Here is an 18,853-nt window from a genome sequence, read left to right on the forward strand (position 1 = left end):
AATTGCATCCCTGGCATCAGGACATCCTAACATGGGCTGCTTACTTCTTGTGTGAGTTCTTACTCGGGGTGGGGGATTAAAAAATAATAATATGTAAGCATTTATTGAATCGAAATTTGATTAAAAATAGATGGTAAGCTGTACATTTCTGTTTAATATTTAACCGTGCTGCAAAACAAATTGTGGTGTAGTGGGTTGAGAACAAGGGCCTAAACCACAACAACCTGGGTCAAATCCAGCACAGAGCGTAGTACCAAACACTTCCGTGGGCCCAGATCTCTGTAATTGCTGCCCACTCCCGGGTTGGGGTGTTAGAAAACCAGAAGGAAGCAGGTCACCCGTTAGCTCACTGGGTTAGTCTGCATGCTATAAAACCTGGGGCAGTACCGCAACAGCCTGGGTTCATATCCAGCCTTCAACCTTTTCGGTATGTCTTCCTCCATCTCCATTCTTTTCCTTTCACACTTCAATAATCTGTCCAATACAGCATGTCAGACACAATCCACAACTCAATTCACTGAGGGAAACATTTCCTACAAGATGTTTTAGGAAAGGTTTTTAAAACTGTCTTTGGTGAAAAGGTTCAAGCAAATGAATAATTGAGTGTTGAACTTCACGGGGATCTTCTCATAGACAAACATCAGCCATGCCCGTCGATGTTTGGTTCCTTGGGAAGACTATGAAAAGTGTCAGCATTCCCTGTTCAGCCTGGAACACTGCATTTACGACCGTGATCCATTTTCAATATACTTGAAAAACTTCCAAACTTTCTATTTTGTAATTCCCGTGGAAGTACACAGAACATGTTTTTAAATTGAAAAATACATTTGTTTTAAATGTAATATTGAATCGAAATTTGATAAATTGTGATTCAATTTTTATCGAATCGTGACCCCAAGAATCAACTCAAATCATATTTTGAGGTACCAAAAGATTCCCACCCGTAGTTCTTAACTTAGCTAAATTCAAGAAACCAGCATGGTCTCATCCTAGACAGATGACTAACCACACTGTGACAACACACACAGGTAGAAACGTGCATGTATCCTAGCAGTGAGCTGAAAAGCTTCATTCTTAACAGTGCGTGAGTCCTGGGGTGAGAGATGCTCCGAGACCAGGTGAGCCAGAGTAGCTGACCCTTCCCACCCCCCATACACACACTCACAGTATATGACTATGCTCCCAGCTTTTAAAATTGAATTATGAACACTGTATCAAAACAAAGATATGAATAACAAACAAATGGCTTCTAATCAGGGTTCACTTTATTTTAACTTCAAATTGAATACAGAAAGTGCAAAGCAAGGGTTTGTTACAATGCAAAAGGTACAGCCAAGTGCATTCATGACTACACTGCGTTACCCTAGTAGTGCTGGTTGTCTTTGCTTTAGCTAGTCTGCCTCCAGCGACTGGTCCGTGCAGTGTGGGTGTAGGAAGGTCCGTCAACACTGACTGCTCAGCCAAAAGTGGAGTTGTTCCATGCAACGTTTGCTCCTTCCATGTCAAAGAAGTTCACATAGATCCTGGAACAGAAGCAGGATATGGGCCATTTAGCATGTCTCTGTGCTAACCATGTTTAGCACTGGGATGAAAACGGCCGGCTCAGTGAATGCTGCGTGTTGCTTGTGTGTACGCTCACTGTTCAAGCAGTCGTGTATGAAGGCCTATTGTGTACGTGCAACTTCGCATGTGCCTGTCGTACCTGTCTGGGGAAATGCTCAGGTGTTTGTTTAGCAGGCCACACAGTAATTTGGAGTACTGCTTGTTCTGAGCTCCATTGATCTTCCCGATACTGTGCAGCGAACAAAGAGCGCAAGGGTCACCCTTTCCCCCAAACATCATCATCTGGTCGGGGACGATGTGCACAGCAATGTACTGAAGAAACAGACACATACACAGTATATATATATCAATGTGCGCAGCCGTGACTGGTTGGATTTCACAAATACACAACGTCTTTGTGCAATCATCCCAGCGTCCTAGTTAACAGATCAGACCGATTTGCGCATGCTCGACGTTCAATAAGCAGTATCCCTCGAGGATACTACGGTATGTGGTGATGGAAAGGGTTTCTAAACTGACCTGTGCAGGTTTGCCCATAGCTTTAGCCAATTCTTCTGAGGCTTCCGACAATAGTGCAGGTGGAACATCACTCTTGGCCACATTAGTATTCACCAAAAACATCGGCATGATTTCTTCTTTCAAGTGATTTATTTCTACCTGAGTCAGAAAGCCTATAATGACGAGTGACGACAGTGCGTGCTTCTCATGCAAAAAAGGAAATTATTTCTTCTTTGTGAGAGTGCTTGATGCAATGACCGACACGTTGGCTAGGCTACTACGCCCCCAAGCATTCTGGAGGATGGACCCAATTTAGGAAAATAAAACATGTAAGTTAACTACAAGGCAAAAATCTCGTCATTCGTGATATATATTTTTTTTTTACATTTTTGTAAACAGATTCGAATGAAATGAACGTTTTAGAGGTTAATAATACAAATGACAAAGAAAAATCTAAATGTAATAATTGCCTCTTGCCCACTTCAAATCCGCCGGGTGCGGCTGTTCTCGAGTGTACGGTAGCGTGCACTGCGCATGCTCATGTCGTCAAGCATCCTCCAAGAGGTGGTGAGGAGGAGGAAAACAGTGCTTGGAAGGGAGGACGTAAAGTTGGATTTATATTCCCTTTGTCATTACCGTCTCCTGAGTACAGCCGCCAGCCTTGTCGTGAGTCTTCGAAACCAAGCTGCAATCCGCTCTGATAGCTTATTTACTCGATTTCTGCGAGAACACGGTACGTACGCTTTTAATCGCTCAGCTAAAAAACGTAGTGCTGCTTAGCTCCACCAGGCTCACCAGTGCCGCGACGACGCTAGCTGCCTGCTACACTAGCTCCAAGTTCGAGAAGGGTGGCTGCCAGCTAGTCCGAATACAAGTCGTCTGGCGCAGGCAGCTGCCTCGTATTGGTGACCTATTATTAATGATAAGTTGGCTAGCGAGATCGTATGCCTTTGTAGTGCTATCGTTTATACTAAATGACTGTTGTTTAATTTTGACCTTAACTAGCTAGCAGTCCAACTAGCTTGCTAGTTTTGCGATAACATTCAAATGTTGGCGAGCTGTTGTCGATCGTTAAAGACGGTAATGCCTTTCTAAAGTTGTTAGCCATTACTGTAGCTTGTTACCGTTTATAACGTGGATTTCATAACGGTTCTGAAGCTAACGTAGCCATATTGTGTGTTTTAGGGCGCTAAATAACTTTGAATATCAGCCCGATCGAACCCATGGAGGACTCTGTGACAACGTTCGAGACCCACCTCACCGCAGTCATGGACAGTCTGATCCGCGCGTCAGTGTGTGAGATCACCAAACTGTTCCAGGACACGGTCAACGATTACCTGGTGGAAATCTCTCTCAACAGGAAGGAAAACGATGCCCTGAAACTTAGACTCAGACTGACCGAAAACAAGTTGAAAAACGAACGCAAGTACGGAATGGGATGGGCAGCGGATCGTCGCAATTCCGGTCTGGCGGTGACGGAGGACGGTGGGCGGAAAAAACGAAAAATAGAAGTGCCCCGTAAGTGTTCATATTTTGTAAGTATAGCCACAGAAGCATCACATACCATATAGTATCAGGCTATCATGTGTTTGCCCTGTGCGTTATAGAAAAAAATGCCCAAGTAAGTAAATGCATAACATTTTTGTTCATCGTTGTGCATTTGTTGTTAAAGCTTTAATCCATGTAATAAAACAAGCAAAATAAGGTTATAATGACTGTAAAGAAAGAGAGTACAATGCTTATGTGACGACGGACATGTTTTGTTGGACGCCATCTGGCAGGAGCTGAGCTGTCTTTCTCCCTCCTCCTCCCCTTTCCCTCGTACTCCTCTCTCCCTCCCCCTTCCTCTGTCCTTCAACTCCCCCGCTCCTCTCTCCCTCCGCTGCATTCTGTCCCTCCCACTCCTTTCATTTCGCGCACTCCCTCCCTCATCCGTCTGTGCTCCCTGTGCCGGCCCCCACCTCCTCCGTTTCTCTCGCTTCCTCTCCCATCCCCCCCCCTCTCTCCTCCCACTCCTCTCTCCTTCACGCTCTCCTTCCCCTCCCCCACCTCCTCTGCCACAACCCCCCCCCCCTCTCTCCTCCCACTCCTCTCTCCCTCGCGCTCTTCCTTCCCCTCCCCCACCTCCTCATTCCCCCTCCCCTGCCCCCGCTCCTCTCCCCACCCCCCGCTCTCCTCCCACTTCTCTCTCCGTTGCGCTCTCCTTCCCCTCCCCCACCGGCTTCACTCCTCTTATGCTTTGTGACTCTCCCTCTCCTACCTCCTCCTCTCCCGCACCGTGCTTCTACCCACCCCCTGCCTCCTCCACTTATCTCTCTCTCTCTCTCTCTCATCTGTGCCCCTGCCTCACCCTCCTCTCCTTCACGCTCTCTTCCATCCTCCACTTCTCCCCCCTTCTCTCCTTCATCCTGCTCTCTCCTTTCTCTCTCTCTCCCTCCCTCTTACCCCGCCTAATTATTACCCTCACACCCCCCCCCCTCTCCCTTCCGTGCTTCTCTCCTCTGTCCTCCCTCTACTTCATCACGTCCTCTCCCTCCCCTTTTCTCTCTCCCGCTCCCCTCGTCTGTCCCTCCCCCCACCTCTCCGCCCTCTTCTCTCGATCATGCTCCCTCCCTCCCCCCCCCCCCACACACACTACCTCGCTCCCTCGCCTGTGCCCTCCTCCCGCCCCCACCACTTCTCCGCCCTCATCTCCCCTTAATGACACATGCTCCCTCTCCTCCTCTCTCCCTGCCCCCCTCTCTCCCTGCCCCCACCCCGACAACGTCTCTCCCCCCCCCCCGTCCTTCTCCGCCCTCTTCTCTCCTTCATGACACACTCTCCTCTCTTCTCCTCTCTCCCTTCCCCCCTCGCCAACCCCCCACCACACACACACACACACATCTCTGCCCCCCTCTTCTTTCCTTCGTTCCAACCCCCCCCCCATATCTCCCTTCCCCCCCCTCCAATACCCAATCCTCCTCCTCCCTCCCCCCCCCCCTCTCCCCCCAGGAGGCCAGCAGAAGCTAGGACCGGCAGCAGCCTATGGGAAAGGCTGGCCCGGAGGCGTGTGGGAGGAGGGAGGAGGTGCGGCTGCAGGCATGGTGGCTGGAGGAGGAGGGAGGAAGGAGGCCAGGGAGATGTACCTCATCCAGTTCCCCGGGGAGGAAGAGGAAGAAGAGGAGGGAGAGGAGGAGGGGGAGGGCAGCCTTGCCGGAGAAGGGGAGGAGACGGGCAACATCAAAGAGGAGGTGAGAGAGAGAGAGAGAGCGATGGTGGAGAGGAGTAGTAGCTCGGAGTATGTGGCACAGCATCGCTGCGTCAGAGAGCAGCTTTATAAAAAGAACAACGTTTGTGTATCCGCGTGGCAGGAGAGCGCGCTGTGTGTTCCTGGTTGTGGTTTCGAGTCCCAGCGACTCCGCAGTGTTGGGTTCTGAAGGGAAAAGTATTGATTTGCTATTCATGTGTCAGTAAGAGTTGAGGAGCTCATTCACCGGGGCACTCCAACCTCAAGTGTAGAACATGAAAGTACCTTTTAGAGGGAAAAAGCTGATTTATATTCCAGCACACGACAGAGAGGACTGACAGACATGTTAGCTGTTGATTTCAGTAACGTTTAGACCTTACACCCATACACGCCAGTGTGAAGTATATCCATATCACTTGGAACCTGGGTAATGTAGTCTTCTGGTTGTTGTCCCTATAAATAGTCTTTGGGTGATGTTGTGGTTGTTGTTGGTTTTTTTGTTGCCTGATCTGTAGTTCTTGGGTAATGTCGTTTTCTTTGTTTGGGTAGACTGGTGAGGTAGAAGGGAGCTACCAGACAGCATCTCTGCGGCTGATCAAGGAAGCCCTGAGGATGGACCCACCTGATCACACCAGGTCCAGATCCCACAGCGAAGGTACCAGGGTCATGAGGTCCACTAGAGACCAACCAGAACCAAAACATGATCATACACATGCTCAGGCTTGACAAGGAAAGGGAACTCTCGATTGTTTCAAAGACGTGGACCATGGGTTGATTGCATTTTTGTCCCCCAAATCTCCCGCACTTCTGTCTACCTTTCTCTCGCTCCTCACAGCAGGCGAGGTGGAGAGTCCCGCAGGGCCAGACGGGGCCAAGCGCTCCCTGGGCGCGAGGTCAGGAGAGGGGAACGAGGAGGAGGAGGGCTGGGAGGTGGCCTCTTCCCCCACGGAGGACTCCCAGGGAGGGATGAGCGTGGAGGAGCTCAGCGGCCTGGAGACTGCCCTGAGGGCCGAGAGGGGCCGGGAGATAGCGGCCCTCAGGGGCCCCTCCCACCCCGTGACCACCGACCCGGAGATCATCCCCGGCAGCGAGTACAGCCTTGCCCAGAAGTACATCGGCCTGGACGGGCTGGAGCAGGACGGGGGCCTGGAGCCGCCCGGGGCCCCCGACGGGGAGGTGGTGGGGCCCGAGGGGGCGCTGAGGCCAGGCTGGGTGAGGAGACTGAGGGACGGGGAAGAGGCGGGCCTGGAGGTGGGGGTCGAGGTGGGGGCCGGGGCGCGGGCGGCGTCGGCGGAGCCGGCCGGCCACGAGGAGGCGCACCACCCGGAGGGCCCGGGCAGCGTGGACGACAGCGGGGAGGAGGAGACGGGCGACCTGCTGCACTTCTGCCCCCACTGCGGCGGGGGCTTCTCCTCCGAGGCCGAGCTGGAGGAGCACCCGTGCCCCCTGGGGGGCGCCCACCTGGCGGGGGCCGGCGCCGAGGACACGCCCTTCCCCTGCGCCTCGTGCGGCAACACCTTCAGCCACGCCTGGGCGCTGAAGAACCACGAGTGCGCCTGCGCCGCGGAGCGGCCCCACCACTGCGAGCTGTGCGGCAAGCGCTTCACGCACACGCGCTCGCTGGAGCGCCACCAGGCGGTGCACACGGGCGAGCGGCCGCACCGCTGCCCGCAGTGCGGCCGCAGCTTCAGCCGCCTGGGCAACCTGGAGAGGCACCTGCGCATCCACACGGGCGAGCGGCCGTACGGCTGCGAGGCGTGCGGCAAGCGCTTCAGCCGCGTGGAGTACCTGAAGAGGCACCAGCTCATCCACAGCAGCGAGAGGACGGCTGCCCACCAGTGCGCCCAGTGCGGCAAGAGCTTCAGCGAACCGGAGCAGCTCAAGAGCCACCAGTGTTTCATCAGCATCTGACCTCGTTACTCCTCCAACCACCCCGACCGGTGGCCCGTGCTACCGTCGAAGGATGCGGAGGGTGTAACCCCAGAGTGATGAAGAGATTCCTGCTCTTGTCACCTCCCGAGGGGACTCATAAAGTTGGCTCCGGTTCGATCGATATGTATGGGTTGTGATGACTGTGGATGTACGATGAACATGCTGATTTGTCCTTGATTGAGAAGGGAATCCGATTGGAAGAGATGCCCCACACATGGTAATTCAGAGACGTTTCCTTGTCGTGTCGAATAAAGACGTTAATTGTACATAGAGATACTCGTTGTGCTTTTAAATTATGTTCCCTCGACATTGTACAGTGTATCTTTTTATGACGATATGTTCGTTTTCTCTTGGAAAACATCATGGTCTGGTTTTATCTCAACAGCGAATAAACATTTGGTCTTTTGTACGGTTGGATTTCTGTACTACTTATCTTGAATAAACAGTTGACTTAATGCATTTGCTTGTTGTGTCCTTGAATAAATAGTCTGAGGTATGAGAAGAGTATGGCTGCTTTTATGTCATTTTAATTTCTTATACAAATATAACTGTTTCATAATGAGAGAGAGAGATATTGGCACAGCGTTGTATACCTCTCAAGTTATGTATGATAATATAAGTTATGTATGATAATATATGTACTGTTCTAAATCTAAAGGACTACTGTGGGTGAACATCTTGAAGTCAGATCAGCAATGGTTTCTTAACTTTCCAGGCAACAGAAACTAGTCATGCTTCATTAGATTCACAGAGATTTATTTTCCGTAGCCTTATTAAAACAGTGTAGCGGTCATTACAGCTGAATCAGGCAAACTGTATTTGATGAACGTGTAGGCACACTGACACGGGGGCTCACTCTTCCCCCAGGCACTGGTTAGTGAACAGGTGGATGGGCATGGCCAGCCTCTGCTGTAGGACAACCTCCAGGGCGTCCAGGGACATCCTCCTCACATCGTACCCGAGAGAAGAGCCCTTCGCCTCGGGATCCACCGGAACGATCTCCCCCCCGCTCTGTCTGTCATTCCGTCCCACCGCTGCATGCGTGGGGAAGAAGGAGGCGAGCGAGGCAGGGAGGCTGGCGTTGTGGGCGGGGCAGCAGTAGGCCGACCACATGTACTCGGGCACGGCCACGCGCTTGTTCATCCTGCGCTCTGTCACATACGGCATGGCCCCCGTGATCACGTACGCGGGGCCCACGCAGTAGGCCCCCAGGCGGGCCTTCACCTCGGTCTCCAGCTGGGCCCAGGGGCCGGAGTTGGAGCCTTTCCGCTGGGGGACCACGTTGGTCAGGGTGAAGGTGGCCTTGCGGTCCTCTTGGTTCTGGTGGTGCTGGCTGGGGTTCAGGTGGCCCCTGGTGTAGGAGGAGTTGGTGTAGTCCCGGAGAACCGACTGGCTCTCCACAACGTTCTGGTCCACGGGCTTCTTCCGCGGGAAACGTTTCATCTCCGGGCTGGCACCGGCGAATGCTAGCTAAGAACCCAGAGAGAGGGAGTTTAGTTCCTGTGTTTTATGACCATTCTATTGTGTGTGTGTTTGTGTGTGTGTGTGTGTGTGTAAAGAATGAAAGAGAGAGAGAGAAAGAGAGAGAGGGAGAGAGAGTGAGAGACAGAAAGAGAGAGAGAGAGAAAAAGAGAGAGTAGGAAACGGAAACCGGAACCTCACACTAGGCCTACAACACGTAATCAACAAATATTACAGTTGAGATACCACGCAATTGGTTACAACAGTTTACTTTTTCCCAACACACTCTCCTTCTCTCTTGGTTTCTGTCTCTGACATGCACGCACTTTGTGCAATGTTTTATGAATAGTTTAATGCATGAACATCTTAATTAAAAGTAATTAAAAAATCTTGAAAACCTTTCTTCTTCATCATACACTTGCCTGTGGTTCATACATCCAGTTGCTCTTGGGTCGTTTCCCTTCACCATTTGTAAACACGTATGCAGAGTAGAGGGGAACTCTCCGCTGGCGCTGGTACAAACTGGCAAAGTGGTACTGGTTCCGGTAACGCTGGCATATAGGCTGGTACCCCTCACTGCCTACACCTAGTGGAGGAACCCCCTTGTAGAAGGACTGGAGGCAGGGGCTGAAGTCTCCCACCTCCCCCAGGGACAGGCCCCCGAGACCAGCCAAGAGCAGGAGCAAAGCCCCACTGGATGCTGGAAGAAGCATCGTTGTTACACTTTCTCGGGCCCTAACCCAGATACCAAACTCTACTTAGAAAACTCTACTTTTGCCCAGATACTCGACGTTCTCCAAACACAGAAGACGGTCTTCCAAGTGGATGTTCTCCCTCCTGCCTTTTCCAGCGTGGTGTGTCTCAGTCCTGAGAGTCCAGTTTACCTCCCCTCAGGCTCATTATCAGCTCTGGCAGCAGTCTGGCTAGGCGTGCCAGTCAAAGACACTAGACTGGTGTAGGTGACTAGGGTTATATAGTCTCCAGAGAACAGTATATAGTGCGGGTGATAGTTTCTGTTTCCACCCCCCAACCCCCTTCTGCTTTTATGAGATGTTATTAAACTTCCCCCAGGTGACCGAGTGACCAGCACGATGGCCTTCTAGGAAATGGGAATGCAATAACCTCTCTAAGTGATTCATCCACCAAATGTAGCCTTTACATTTTACATTTAGTCATTTAGCAGATGCTCTTATCCAGAGTGACTTACAGTAAGTACAGAGACATTCCCCCCGAGGCAAGTAGGGTGAAGTTCCTTGCCCAAGGACACAACATCATTTTTCAAGGCCGGGAATCGAACCGCAACCTTCTGTTTAATAGCCTGTCTCCCTAACCGCTCAGCCATCTGACACCCCATATTTACCTTTAAAGGCATATCTGCCTTTGTATACATACACCTGAACACTGACTTGAAATAATGATCTAAATGTGAAGCTTTTGTAAATCTTTGGGTTCCTCTCTATTATTGCCTTCTAGTGGACACAGGAGGGTACAACATGCCACACCGACAGCATTGTCGGTGACCCCACGCACCACTCAAGCAAACATTTCAGCCTCCTGCCGCCTGGGAAAAGGTACCCAAACATGGGGGCCCTCGCAGCAAGACTGAGAAGGAGTTTCTTCTTCTAAGCACTCCTCAAGTTCACCCTGAGACTGGACGGATATTCCCTTCCCACCCACACACACACTTATACTCCACATAACACAGTTTCACTCCTTTAGCATTTTTTTTTACCCTTTTGCAAATGTATTATGGTCTGCGTTTACAGCGAGTTTACCTATTGCACTGTTATATCTTTTGGAATAACCTGTTATATATGTAACTACGGTAAGCAGAACTGTGTACTGTACCACATCCTTTACTGTGCTTATTTAAATGTTTTTGCCATTTTGAACTATCTGGCGCTGCTTGTACATGTTCACGCAGGTTCACTTGATGTAGTCCTGTCCTGTGTAGGTCTGTCTTGGTTCGTTCAGTGTGGTCTAAACTTTGTGTTGTTCCATGTAGCACTATGCTCCTGAAGAGAGTCGTTTCGTTTCACTGTGTAGGCTATTGTGTTAGCTGTATAGTTAAAATGACAAAGTCAGACTAAAGAGCTTGTACTCTAGAGAAAGAAAGAAAAGTCTAGAGACAGAGAGAGCATTCACTGCTATTTACAAGTATTCATTTAGCAGACGTTTTTGTCCAAAGCGACTTCCAAGAGAGAACTTTACAAAAGTGAATAGGTTAATGAACATTAACAACGAGATAGCCTCAAAAACATTGCGGGTAGCCAAAACATGAAGCACATTGTGAAAAGCAAATTGGCACCAATTGGAGTGGTACCTTTAAATGGTAATGGCATCAGCGTGTGTTTTGGTAATTCTGCTGCATGACAAAGAGAAACTAGAAGTACTGGTATTGAGGTAGGCCACTGACCAAAAACAGAACACACAGTTACTGGCACCTCACCAACTCTGGTCCGGTCCCTTGATAGCATTATAACAGATTATATCATGTAACAGAAAGGGGGCCCGCACGCGTGCTGTGTGTCAGTTTTCTATCTGTCAGGCATTTTCCTTTCTCATTTCTTGAAGAATCGTGAGCACTGCTGACTCATGAATGATGCTCAGCTCAAGGGTGTGTTGGGGACTTCCAGACGCTCGGGACCTTATTCACCTGGCTGAACACCTGGCTCCACAGAACTGTCATCTGGAAATTCACTAATCACTCTCTGGCCCCTCTCTGAACCCTAACGTTGTCCGATGTAGATCACATATCTGACAGTAGCCCACTTTATAAATGTATTTTACTTTGTGTACTTTTCCTATAAAGAGAATTGTACTTCACTTGGCAGGAAGTTAGAGCAACAGTTTTTGCCCTGCGACAAACACGTCTATTTTCAAATGCTTCTGAGACAGACCACACCCTCTCCAACACGGAAGACAGCGAATCAACTTTTTTAGTCCCCCGCACCGCCACTTTCACAGTCGGGTGCATGACTTCAGTATGAGGACAGTTGAGAATGGCGGAGACCACGGCGCTTGAGGAGCTGCACACCGAGCTTACCTGCCCCGTGTGTCTGGAACTCTTTCGGGAACCAGTTATCCTCGAGTGCGGGCATCATTTCTGCCGTGTGTGCATTATTAAGTGCTGGGAGGCCAAGGCGGACGAGCTGCCGACCTGCCCGCAGTGCAGAAAGTCGTGCGCCCCTAAACTGCGTCCTAACTCGCTTTTGTGCAACGTAGTGGACAGTGTTAGGAGAGCACAGGCCGTGGAATCAAAACCCGGCATGTCCATGCGAGAATCCGAGGATACGGAGGAATGGAAGCCCGGTTCCAGCATGAGCAGCGTGAGTTCCATCGGTTACTACCCGCAGCGCCCCGAGCCGGATCTGTGTGAAGAGCATGAGGAGCGGTTGAAGCTCTACTGCGAGGATGACCAGTTACCGATCTGTCTGGTGTGTGGGATGTCTCGAGACCACAAGACGCACAATGTCATCCCCATCAACGAGGCGTTTGAGAACTATAAGGTAGGTAAAACCACCGTTCGAATGAAACATTCATTTGCAACGTGATTTGATTGCAAAGTGATTAAATCAGAGGCGTCGTTAGACCCTCCTTACTGGGGTACGTGCCCCTCAGTAAAATCAAAAGTTCGAGTTTTAACAATTTACTTTGTCAGTGCATTCATCTAAATTGATAATCCCCGAAAAAATTAACGCAGTATATACTGCTATCAAGGCTTGTAAAATCAAAGCAGTTAAACCGAAAACACAAACCAATGCATGCAGAGTTCCATTTCAACGCGCTCTTCTGAATTTGCCAAATAGCCACTGTAGCACGCATAGAAAAGAAAGTTTCTAAATGATTGGCCTACCGATAATCTTTTTTGACTAAAACATAAAAACTATTACATGAAACTCAAAAAACAGTATTTGCGCTCAAAGAAATGCGAAAAACGTCGTCCCTGAACTGTAGTGGGTTATTCAAAGGGAGTTTCTATAGCCAAATAGGGAAAGGGATATGAATAGGGTCCTGTGCACTAGTAAAGCTTTATATATAACAACGACCCTGGATTAAATGTATCTTAAACTGTAGACATTCTTTCACAATTAAGGATACTGCGTCTGGAATGTTCCACGGGCGTGCCAGAACTTGATGCCGACAGACCATTCCTTTAAATCCTGAGTTCGACCAGTTTGGGTTTACAGCTATAACTTGACCCGTTTGAATGGCCGTAGGTTGTTGATAACAATTGAGTCTTTCACTTGGTTAAAGTCGCGTGACACGGCCGTTATTTTCGAACCAGACCCTCCAAGCCACTTTCGGCTCAAGAGGAATTCAGCATGCTCCTGTTAGTCCTTGGTTCCCATGCATGTTTAACCTTTATATTTACCGTTGATGTTTGGCGATAGGCTTCAAACACTCGAAATGTTTTTATAAAACGCATCATCTTTCCAAACTGTGTCCTTGTTTTTGTCCTTCAGGGTCAAATTTAAGCTTCAGCCAGTTGGATAGTTCCACTGATCATATGAACAACATTATGGGTTGTTTTTGTCGTCTGGCAGTTCCTAGAAGCTCTGACAGTAATCTGCCCATAATTTAATCAATCAAGTTACACAGTAGTCTAACACAACCATGCAAATGTGACCTTGTTCAGCCTCAGTGAGTCTGTTGCAGATTATCGAGGGTGTGTGTGTGTGTATATCCAGATTGGCGTATGTCATACATTTCTCTCCTCTCCCAGGAAAAGTTGTTTCTTGCTCTACAGAAGGTAGAACTACAGACAGAAGAGGCAACTGTTTTTCAGAGCCAGACAAATGACAAGATCCTACTCATCAAGGTAACTCATCTGTGTGTGTGGACGTGCGGCTGTGTACGTGTGCATGTCTGTGTGCGTGTCTGTGTGTGTCTGTGTGTGTGTTTGAAAGAGACAGAGCGTTTCTTATTGTATTGTAATACCTATAATTTAAAGTGGCCAAACAACATTCCATAAATGTACCTAGTCCCACCTGAACATGCCTATGGTATGACTTTATAGTTTGTGTTTCCGACTGTGGTGGTAGAAAAGTGTGAATACACAAAACCATTAGTAATGTATAAAGTATAGTGATTGCCATTGATACTTCTAGGATAAGATAATGGCCTACTATTTATCAATTACTCATTCTCCTTTACATGCATACACATATTTGTCCTCTCAACATAGGACAGACAGGCCAACCCCACTTACACACATACACACACACACACACATACACACATAATCAGCACCACACCTTACACACATAGTAAACAAACACAGAAGCCTCAGTAGATAAGCAGAAATATGGGTGCCTCTGCAATGAGCTGTACTATTACATGTCTGCCTGCCTGCCTGTCTATCTGTAAATCGCTCAGTTTTTTTCTTTGCCTGTCTGCCTCTGTTTATCTGTCTGCCTCTGTTTATCTGCCTGCCTCTCTGTTTATCTGCCTCACCTGGCACTCGTATAGTCACATCCTGACTCCCATTTTCACTTCTCTTTGTCTTCCTGTCTCACAGGAAGTGGGTTACAGAGTGAGCAATGATGAAAGCATGTGTGTCAATGCAACAGTCATGTGGCAGATGTAGGGAACATGTGACTGTGCAGGGTTATGTGTGTGTGTTTTTGCATGTAGTTGTGTGTGTGTGTGCCTGTTTGTGGATACATGTGGATATGTGCATGTATGTGCATTTGTGGGTCTTTGGTGTGTGTGTGTGTGTGTGTGCGCGCACTTATCCCTCTTGTTCCCCTCTCTGCTCTCCAAGGAGCGGGCAGCAGAGCAGGAGGGGCGGGCGAGCGCCGAGTTTGCCCGGCTGCGGGACTTCCTCCAGCGGGAGGAGGAGCGGGTGAAGGAGAGCCTGCGGCGGCACAAGGAGGAGACCCTCCACCAGCTGGAGCGGGACTTCACCCACGCCACGGAGCAGATCAGCCAGCTGGAGAGGACGGCCGACGAGCTGCGGGGCCGACTGAGAGAGGAGGAGAACCCTGCCCAGCTCAAGGTGAGGGAGGGAGGGAGGAATGAGTAGAGACTTGTTTGAGTTTGGACTTGTCTAAGCTTAGAATCCTAAATAACAGTTGTAATAACAGTAACAGTCTGTTCTCTCCTCCAGGGAATCAAGGATTTCATTGGCGGGTGAGTAGTAAGGGCACTCTAATCTGATTGAGTCAACCCTATTGGCTAACCTTCCTTCATTTCACATGACTCTGTTTATGTTAACTTGTCTCACTCAATAGTTGTGTTTTTCCTGAAACAAATATGTTTAAATTTGTTTTTAATTAGGGCTGCAACAACATAACATTATCGATTTGTTGTGTGATTATTACACCACTCAATATGTCGCAAAGATGTTTGAGTATTTAAAAAAAAAGTTTTGTAGAGGGTGGAGCGGAGGTAGAGGAAAGGCCATCGGAGAGACGTTGATGAGTAACGTTGTTCTGAAACACCTGGTGGAGGCAGAGAAATCAGTATGACCCAAGTCATCCAAGGTGTGGGAGCATTTCACACTAAATACATCGAAACAGTGTGTTAATTGACCGAGGTGAAGTTAGTTTCATATTTGACATTCGTCTCACATTCGGAAGACGCTACTTTGCAGCATTGCGTTGGGGACCGGGTGAAAACAACCCATAGGCCTACCTTTTTGACATGTTTAAAAAAACTTGTATAATATTTTTTGGAATATAAAACCTCAAACAGACACCAGAGTATCTTAACAATGTCTGGTATACTTCCACAGCCTTTACTTTTTCAATTAAGTTTAAAATAAAATGATAGAAAATTACTAATTTTTGAAAATAGCTTAATCCTCGCAAATCTTAACTTTTTTCAAAATTGTGTCAAAAATCTTAAATATACACAGATTATTCTAATAAGGTCTGGTCTACTTCAACAACCTTTCAATTTTCAATAAAGTTTTAAACTTAACTCAAATAAATTGCTCATCTTGGAAAATAGCATTAAATCCATGCTAATATTGATAACCTTTTCAAAATTGTGTGCCAGTTTGTGCACATTCTGAAGATTTTTTGCACTGTGAATTTGCACTGTCAGTTCTGTTTTTGAATAAAGGGTTGGAAATGAATGATTAATTAATCGAAAAAAGAAATCGACAGATTAATCGATTATTAAAATAATCGTTAGTTGCAGCCCTATTTTAAATTCTCTTCACTTTCCTTCTATCTGTTTCTTTCTTTTCCTAAACAATCATTTGTTCTGTGTTTTTTGGTCAGAGCTGAGAGTTTATTTCAGCGCCCTCCGGAGGTCAAGGCAGAACTACAACCCGGAGAGTTCCTGGGGCCACTACAGTACCGCACCTGGAGGAGAATGAGCTCCATCCTCCAGCCAGGTACACACACACAAACACACACACACACACACACATATGCAACCACACATACAAACAAGCTTGCACCCATTTATATGCACACACTCTCACAATAACACTCCCCTGCCTTATCTCAACTCATACCAACACACCCTAATCACACACATTAGCAACACAATCCCACAAAACGCCGACGTGTGTTTCCTCTCCAGGTGTCACCGATGTGACCCTTGACCCCGACACGGCCTACCCCAAGCTGTGGGTGTCCCCAGCAGGCAGCAGTGTGATGGTGGGGGACATCCAGCCCAACCTGCCCAACAACCCGGAGCGCTTCACCCGCTACAACATCGTCCTGGGCGCCCACGCCCTCTCCTCGGGATGCCACTACTGGGAGGTGGCTGTGGGCCGCAAGACAGCCTGGGGCCTGGGGGTGGCCTCCGCCTCGGTCAACAGGAAGGAGGAGATCAGCCTGTGTCCGGAGGACGGCTTCTGGACGCTCGTTCTGGGGGATGGGAGTGGCTACGAGGCGTGCACCAGCTCAGAAGACACCCCGCTCACCCCCGCCCGGCCCCCCGGCAGGGTGGGCGTGTACCTGGACTACGACCGAGGCGAGGTGGCGTTCTACGACGCGGGGGATATGAGTCATCTGTTTACCTTCACGGGTGCTGCGTTCACAGAGCCTGTGTTCCCCTACTTTAACCCCTGGCCCATCCTCAACGGACGCAACCGAGAGCCCCTCACCATAGTAACCCCGCAGCTTTGAGACCCTCACCATGGCAACAGCCCTGCTGTGAGACCTTCGCAGTTACCCTGAAAACACTCCGAAGAGGCCTACATTATGGACCTAGAACTATCAGAAACCTACTCCAGCATTGAATGTAAAAACATCCTGCTCTTAACAAATACCTTTCGTCAAGATGAATGTTCATTATGTGCTAAAAATTGTATCTAACCACAAAATATTCTGCTCATGTGCTAATAATATAACATAATATAACAGTGATATAGTCAAGCAGAGGAATAACACTGCAGAGTCATAATAAAATCGCTAGTACTGATAGATATTTTACATATTGAATGGTATATAATGTTGTTACTACCCATCCACTGTTGTCCACAAGTCGGCCTGAGCTTTAGTCATTCTTTCTGCTCTCCAGTAGAGGGCGTCCTTACACTAGAGCAGCTGTACCTCCTATGGGATGTTCTCATGCACAGCCGTGGCCAAAAGTATTGGGAGCGACAAACATTTTGAGTTTGCAAAGCTTGCTGGGCCTTGGCATAAAATGACTGCTAACATAATTTCATTATGTCATATCATCAGCACAGGGGAAAGTGTGCACTAGTTCTCGCCAGGTGAAATCACTCTATTATTCTGATTGAATTTTAAGAGCAGCTTGACTGCTGTAGAAGAGGGGACTATTTGCGTATATTGAAAATGTTCGCCCCCAAAAAGCTTTAAAAAATATGAAATGTGCCTTTTTGTATTCCAGTATTCTATAGAAACATGTGAAAACATTTTCCTCAAATACTGAACCAGCAAACTTAGCAAAACACAACATTTGTCATTGCCAAAACATACGGCCCACTCTGTGACCACACAAGACAGCATCATGGCAAACGGCTAGTTGTGGCACAAGAGAGCATGGTTTGCACAGACACAAAGGCACTGTTAATCTCTGTGGGTTTTGAGACGAAGGTGATGTTTGATAGTTGCATGTTACATGAGATTTTGTAGCAAAGTGTTTGTAGCAAAGTGTGCCACAAACCTGTGCTAGTGCATTCAACACAGCACACGCTCCAGCGCTTGGTTTGTGAAAGCGCTCGGCCTCGTCCTTAATTATTGTAGCTGCCCCACACACACACACACACACACAGACATGTCCACACTCCTCACTCCCTTCTTTGTCTGTCATTCACACCTGCGTCTCCTTAAACCCCCTGTCTTCCCTTCCTCCCCCCACCCTGGTCTCCTCAACCCCCCCCCCCCCCCCACCCTCTTCCCCCCCACCCCCTCCCTGTTCAGTCTGTGTGTGATCAGCTGACATGATAACATGCAGGCCGACATGCAGAAACACTACTCCACAGGCTTACATTACTCCTCAAAGACTGATTACCGTCCTCCTTGCTTTCCTCCCGCTCCGGTTTGATTCACCATTACCAAGCAGTAACGATATGAAGTTGACCTTTCTGTGTGCTTAAAAGTGCGAATGTCCCGCACTCTCTAATTGACTCTGTACTCCAGATAACTTGATAAACTTCCGTTTATTTTCATGTCATTCTCAGCTTCTTCCCTTTCTGCCATCCACACAACTTCATTTTCTCTATCATCGTCACTGTATTTCTTCCTTTGGCCCCCTCGACATCCCAAAATACACTTCTAAAATACCCCTCTCTATTTTTATCGTCGAGGTGTCTCCATGTGTTTCTGTAATTGATCTCTCTTCTCCCTCGGTCTGAGTTTGTGCGGCCCCCATCAATTATCAATGAATGGACGGGGATATGGAGAGAGGGGAGGCCGAGAGAGATCGGCTTAAAGTGATTAATGGAAACCTCATTAGGAACTGGATAGAAGTTTGGTAACATTACGTAGGGGCCTTAAGCCATGAGTCTCTCCAGGTCTATTTCAGTTTGAAAGAGACAAGTTTAATGAGAGTTAAGGAAGAAAGGGTGGGGGGGAAGAAAGAGGAGGAGGAGATGGAGGAAGATAAGAGGGGAAGGAAGGTGAGATGACAGAAAGGAAAGGAGAGGGTTAGCGCACCAAGCACAGTTCCCTCAACACTTAAACACACTTCAAGATACATACACGGAAACAAAAATGGTTTAACAAACAAAAAGGGGAGGACAAA

General features: G+C 48.4%; 4 protein-coding genes across 5 annotated transcripts; 2 read left to right on the forward strand and 2 right to left on the reverse strand.

Annotated features, from left to right (window-relative positions):
* Positions 1-1,247: 1,247 nt before the first annotated feature.
* Positions 1,248-2,289, reverse strand: mif (macrophage migration inhibitory factor). The gene is made up of 3 exons (XM_084696034.1): positions 2,083-2,289; positions 1,703-1,875; positions 1,248-1,523 (listed from the first exon to the last, which is right to left on the reverse strand). Exons 1-3 carry the CDS (start codon positions 2,188-2,190, stop codon positions 1,457-1,459), a joined length of 348 nt encoding a protein of 115 aa, XP_084552160.1. The 5' UTR covers positions 2,191-2,289; the 3' UTR covers positions 1,248-1,456.
* Positions 2,290-2,592: 303 nt separating this feature from the next.
* Positions 2,593-7,678, forward strand: LOC146302686 (uncharacterized). Of its 2 annotated transcripts, none has more exons than XM_084696016.1 (5): positions 2,593-2,794; positions 3,247-3,579; positions 5,053-5,291; positions 5,837-5,942; positions 6,123-7,678. In XM_084696016.1, the coding sequence occupies exons 2-5, from the start codon at positions 3,285-3,287 to the stop codon at positions 7,196-7,198; spliced, it is 1,716 nt and encodes a 571-aa protein (XP_084552142.1). In that variant the 5' UTR covers positions 2,593-2,794; positions 3,247-3,284; the 3' UTR covers positions 7,199-7,678. The 2 variants fall into 2 exon arrangements, with proteins under 2 accessions (XP_084552142.1, XP_084552150.1); XM_084696024.1 differs by having other exon boundaries at positions 5,056-5,291.
* Positions 7,679-7,958: 280 nt separating this feature from the next.
* LOC146302687 (endonuclease domain-containing 1 protein-like) lies at positions 7,959-12,047 on the reverse strand. Its single transcript, XM_084696060.1, has 2 exons — positions 9,103-12,047; positions 7,959-8,689 (listed from the first exon to the last, which is right to left on the reverse strand). The coding sequence occupies exons 1-2, from the start codon at positions 9,391-9,393 to the stop codon at positions 8,072-8,074; spliced, it is 909 nt and encodes a 302-aa protein (XP_084552186.1). The 5' UTR covers positions 9,394-12,047; the 3' UTR covers positions 7,959-8,071.
* LOC146302688 (zinc-binding protein A33-like) lies at positions 11,583-17,481 on the forward strand. Its single transcript, XM_084696047.1, has 6 exons — positions 11,583-12,189; positions 13,407-13,502; positions 14,448-14,681; positions 14,793-14,815; positions 15,913-16,028; positions 16,220-17,481. The coding sequence occupies exons 1-6, from the start codon at positions 11,683-11,685 to the stop codon at positions 16,768-16,770; spliced, it is 1,527 nt and encodes a 508-aa protein (XP_084552173.1). The 5' UTR covers positions 11,583-11,682; the 3' UTR covers positions 16,771-17,481.
* Positions 17,482-18,853: the final 1,372 nt, after the last annotated feature.

The sequence above is a fragment of the Hypomesus nipponensis genome, chromosome 1 (genome assembly GCF_054491055.1).
Source record: "Hypomesus nipponensis isolate SF chromosome 1, ASM5449105v1, whole genome shotgun sequence".
NCBI classification, from domain to species: Eukaryota; Metazoa; Chordata; class Actinopteri; order Osmeriformes; family Osmeridae; genus Hypomesus; species Hypomesus nipponensis.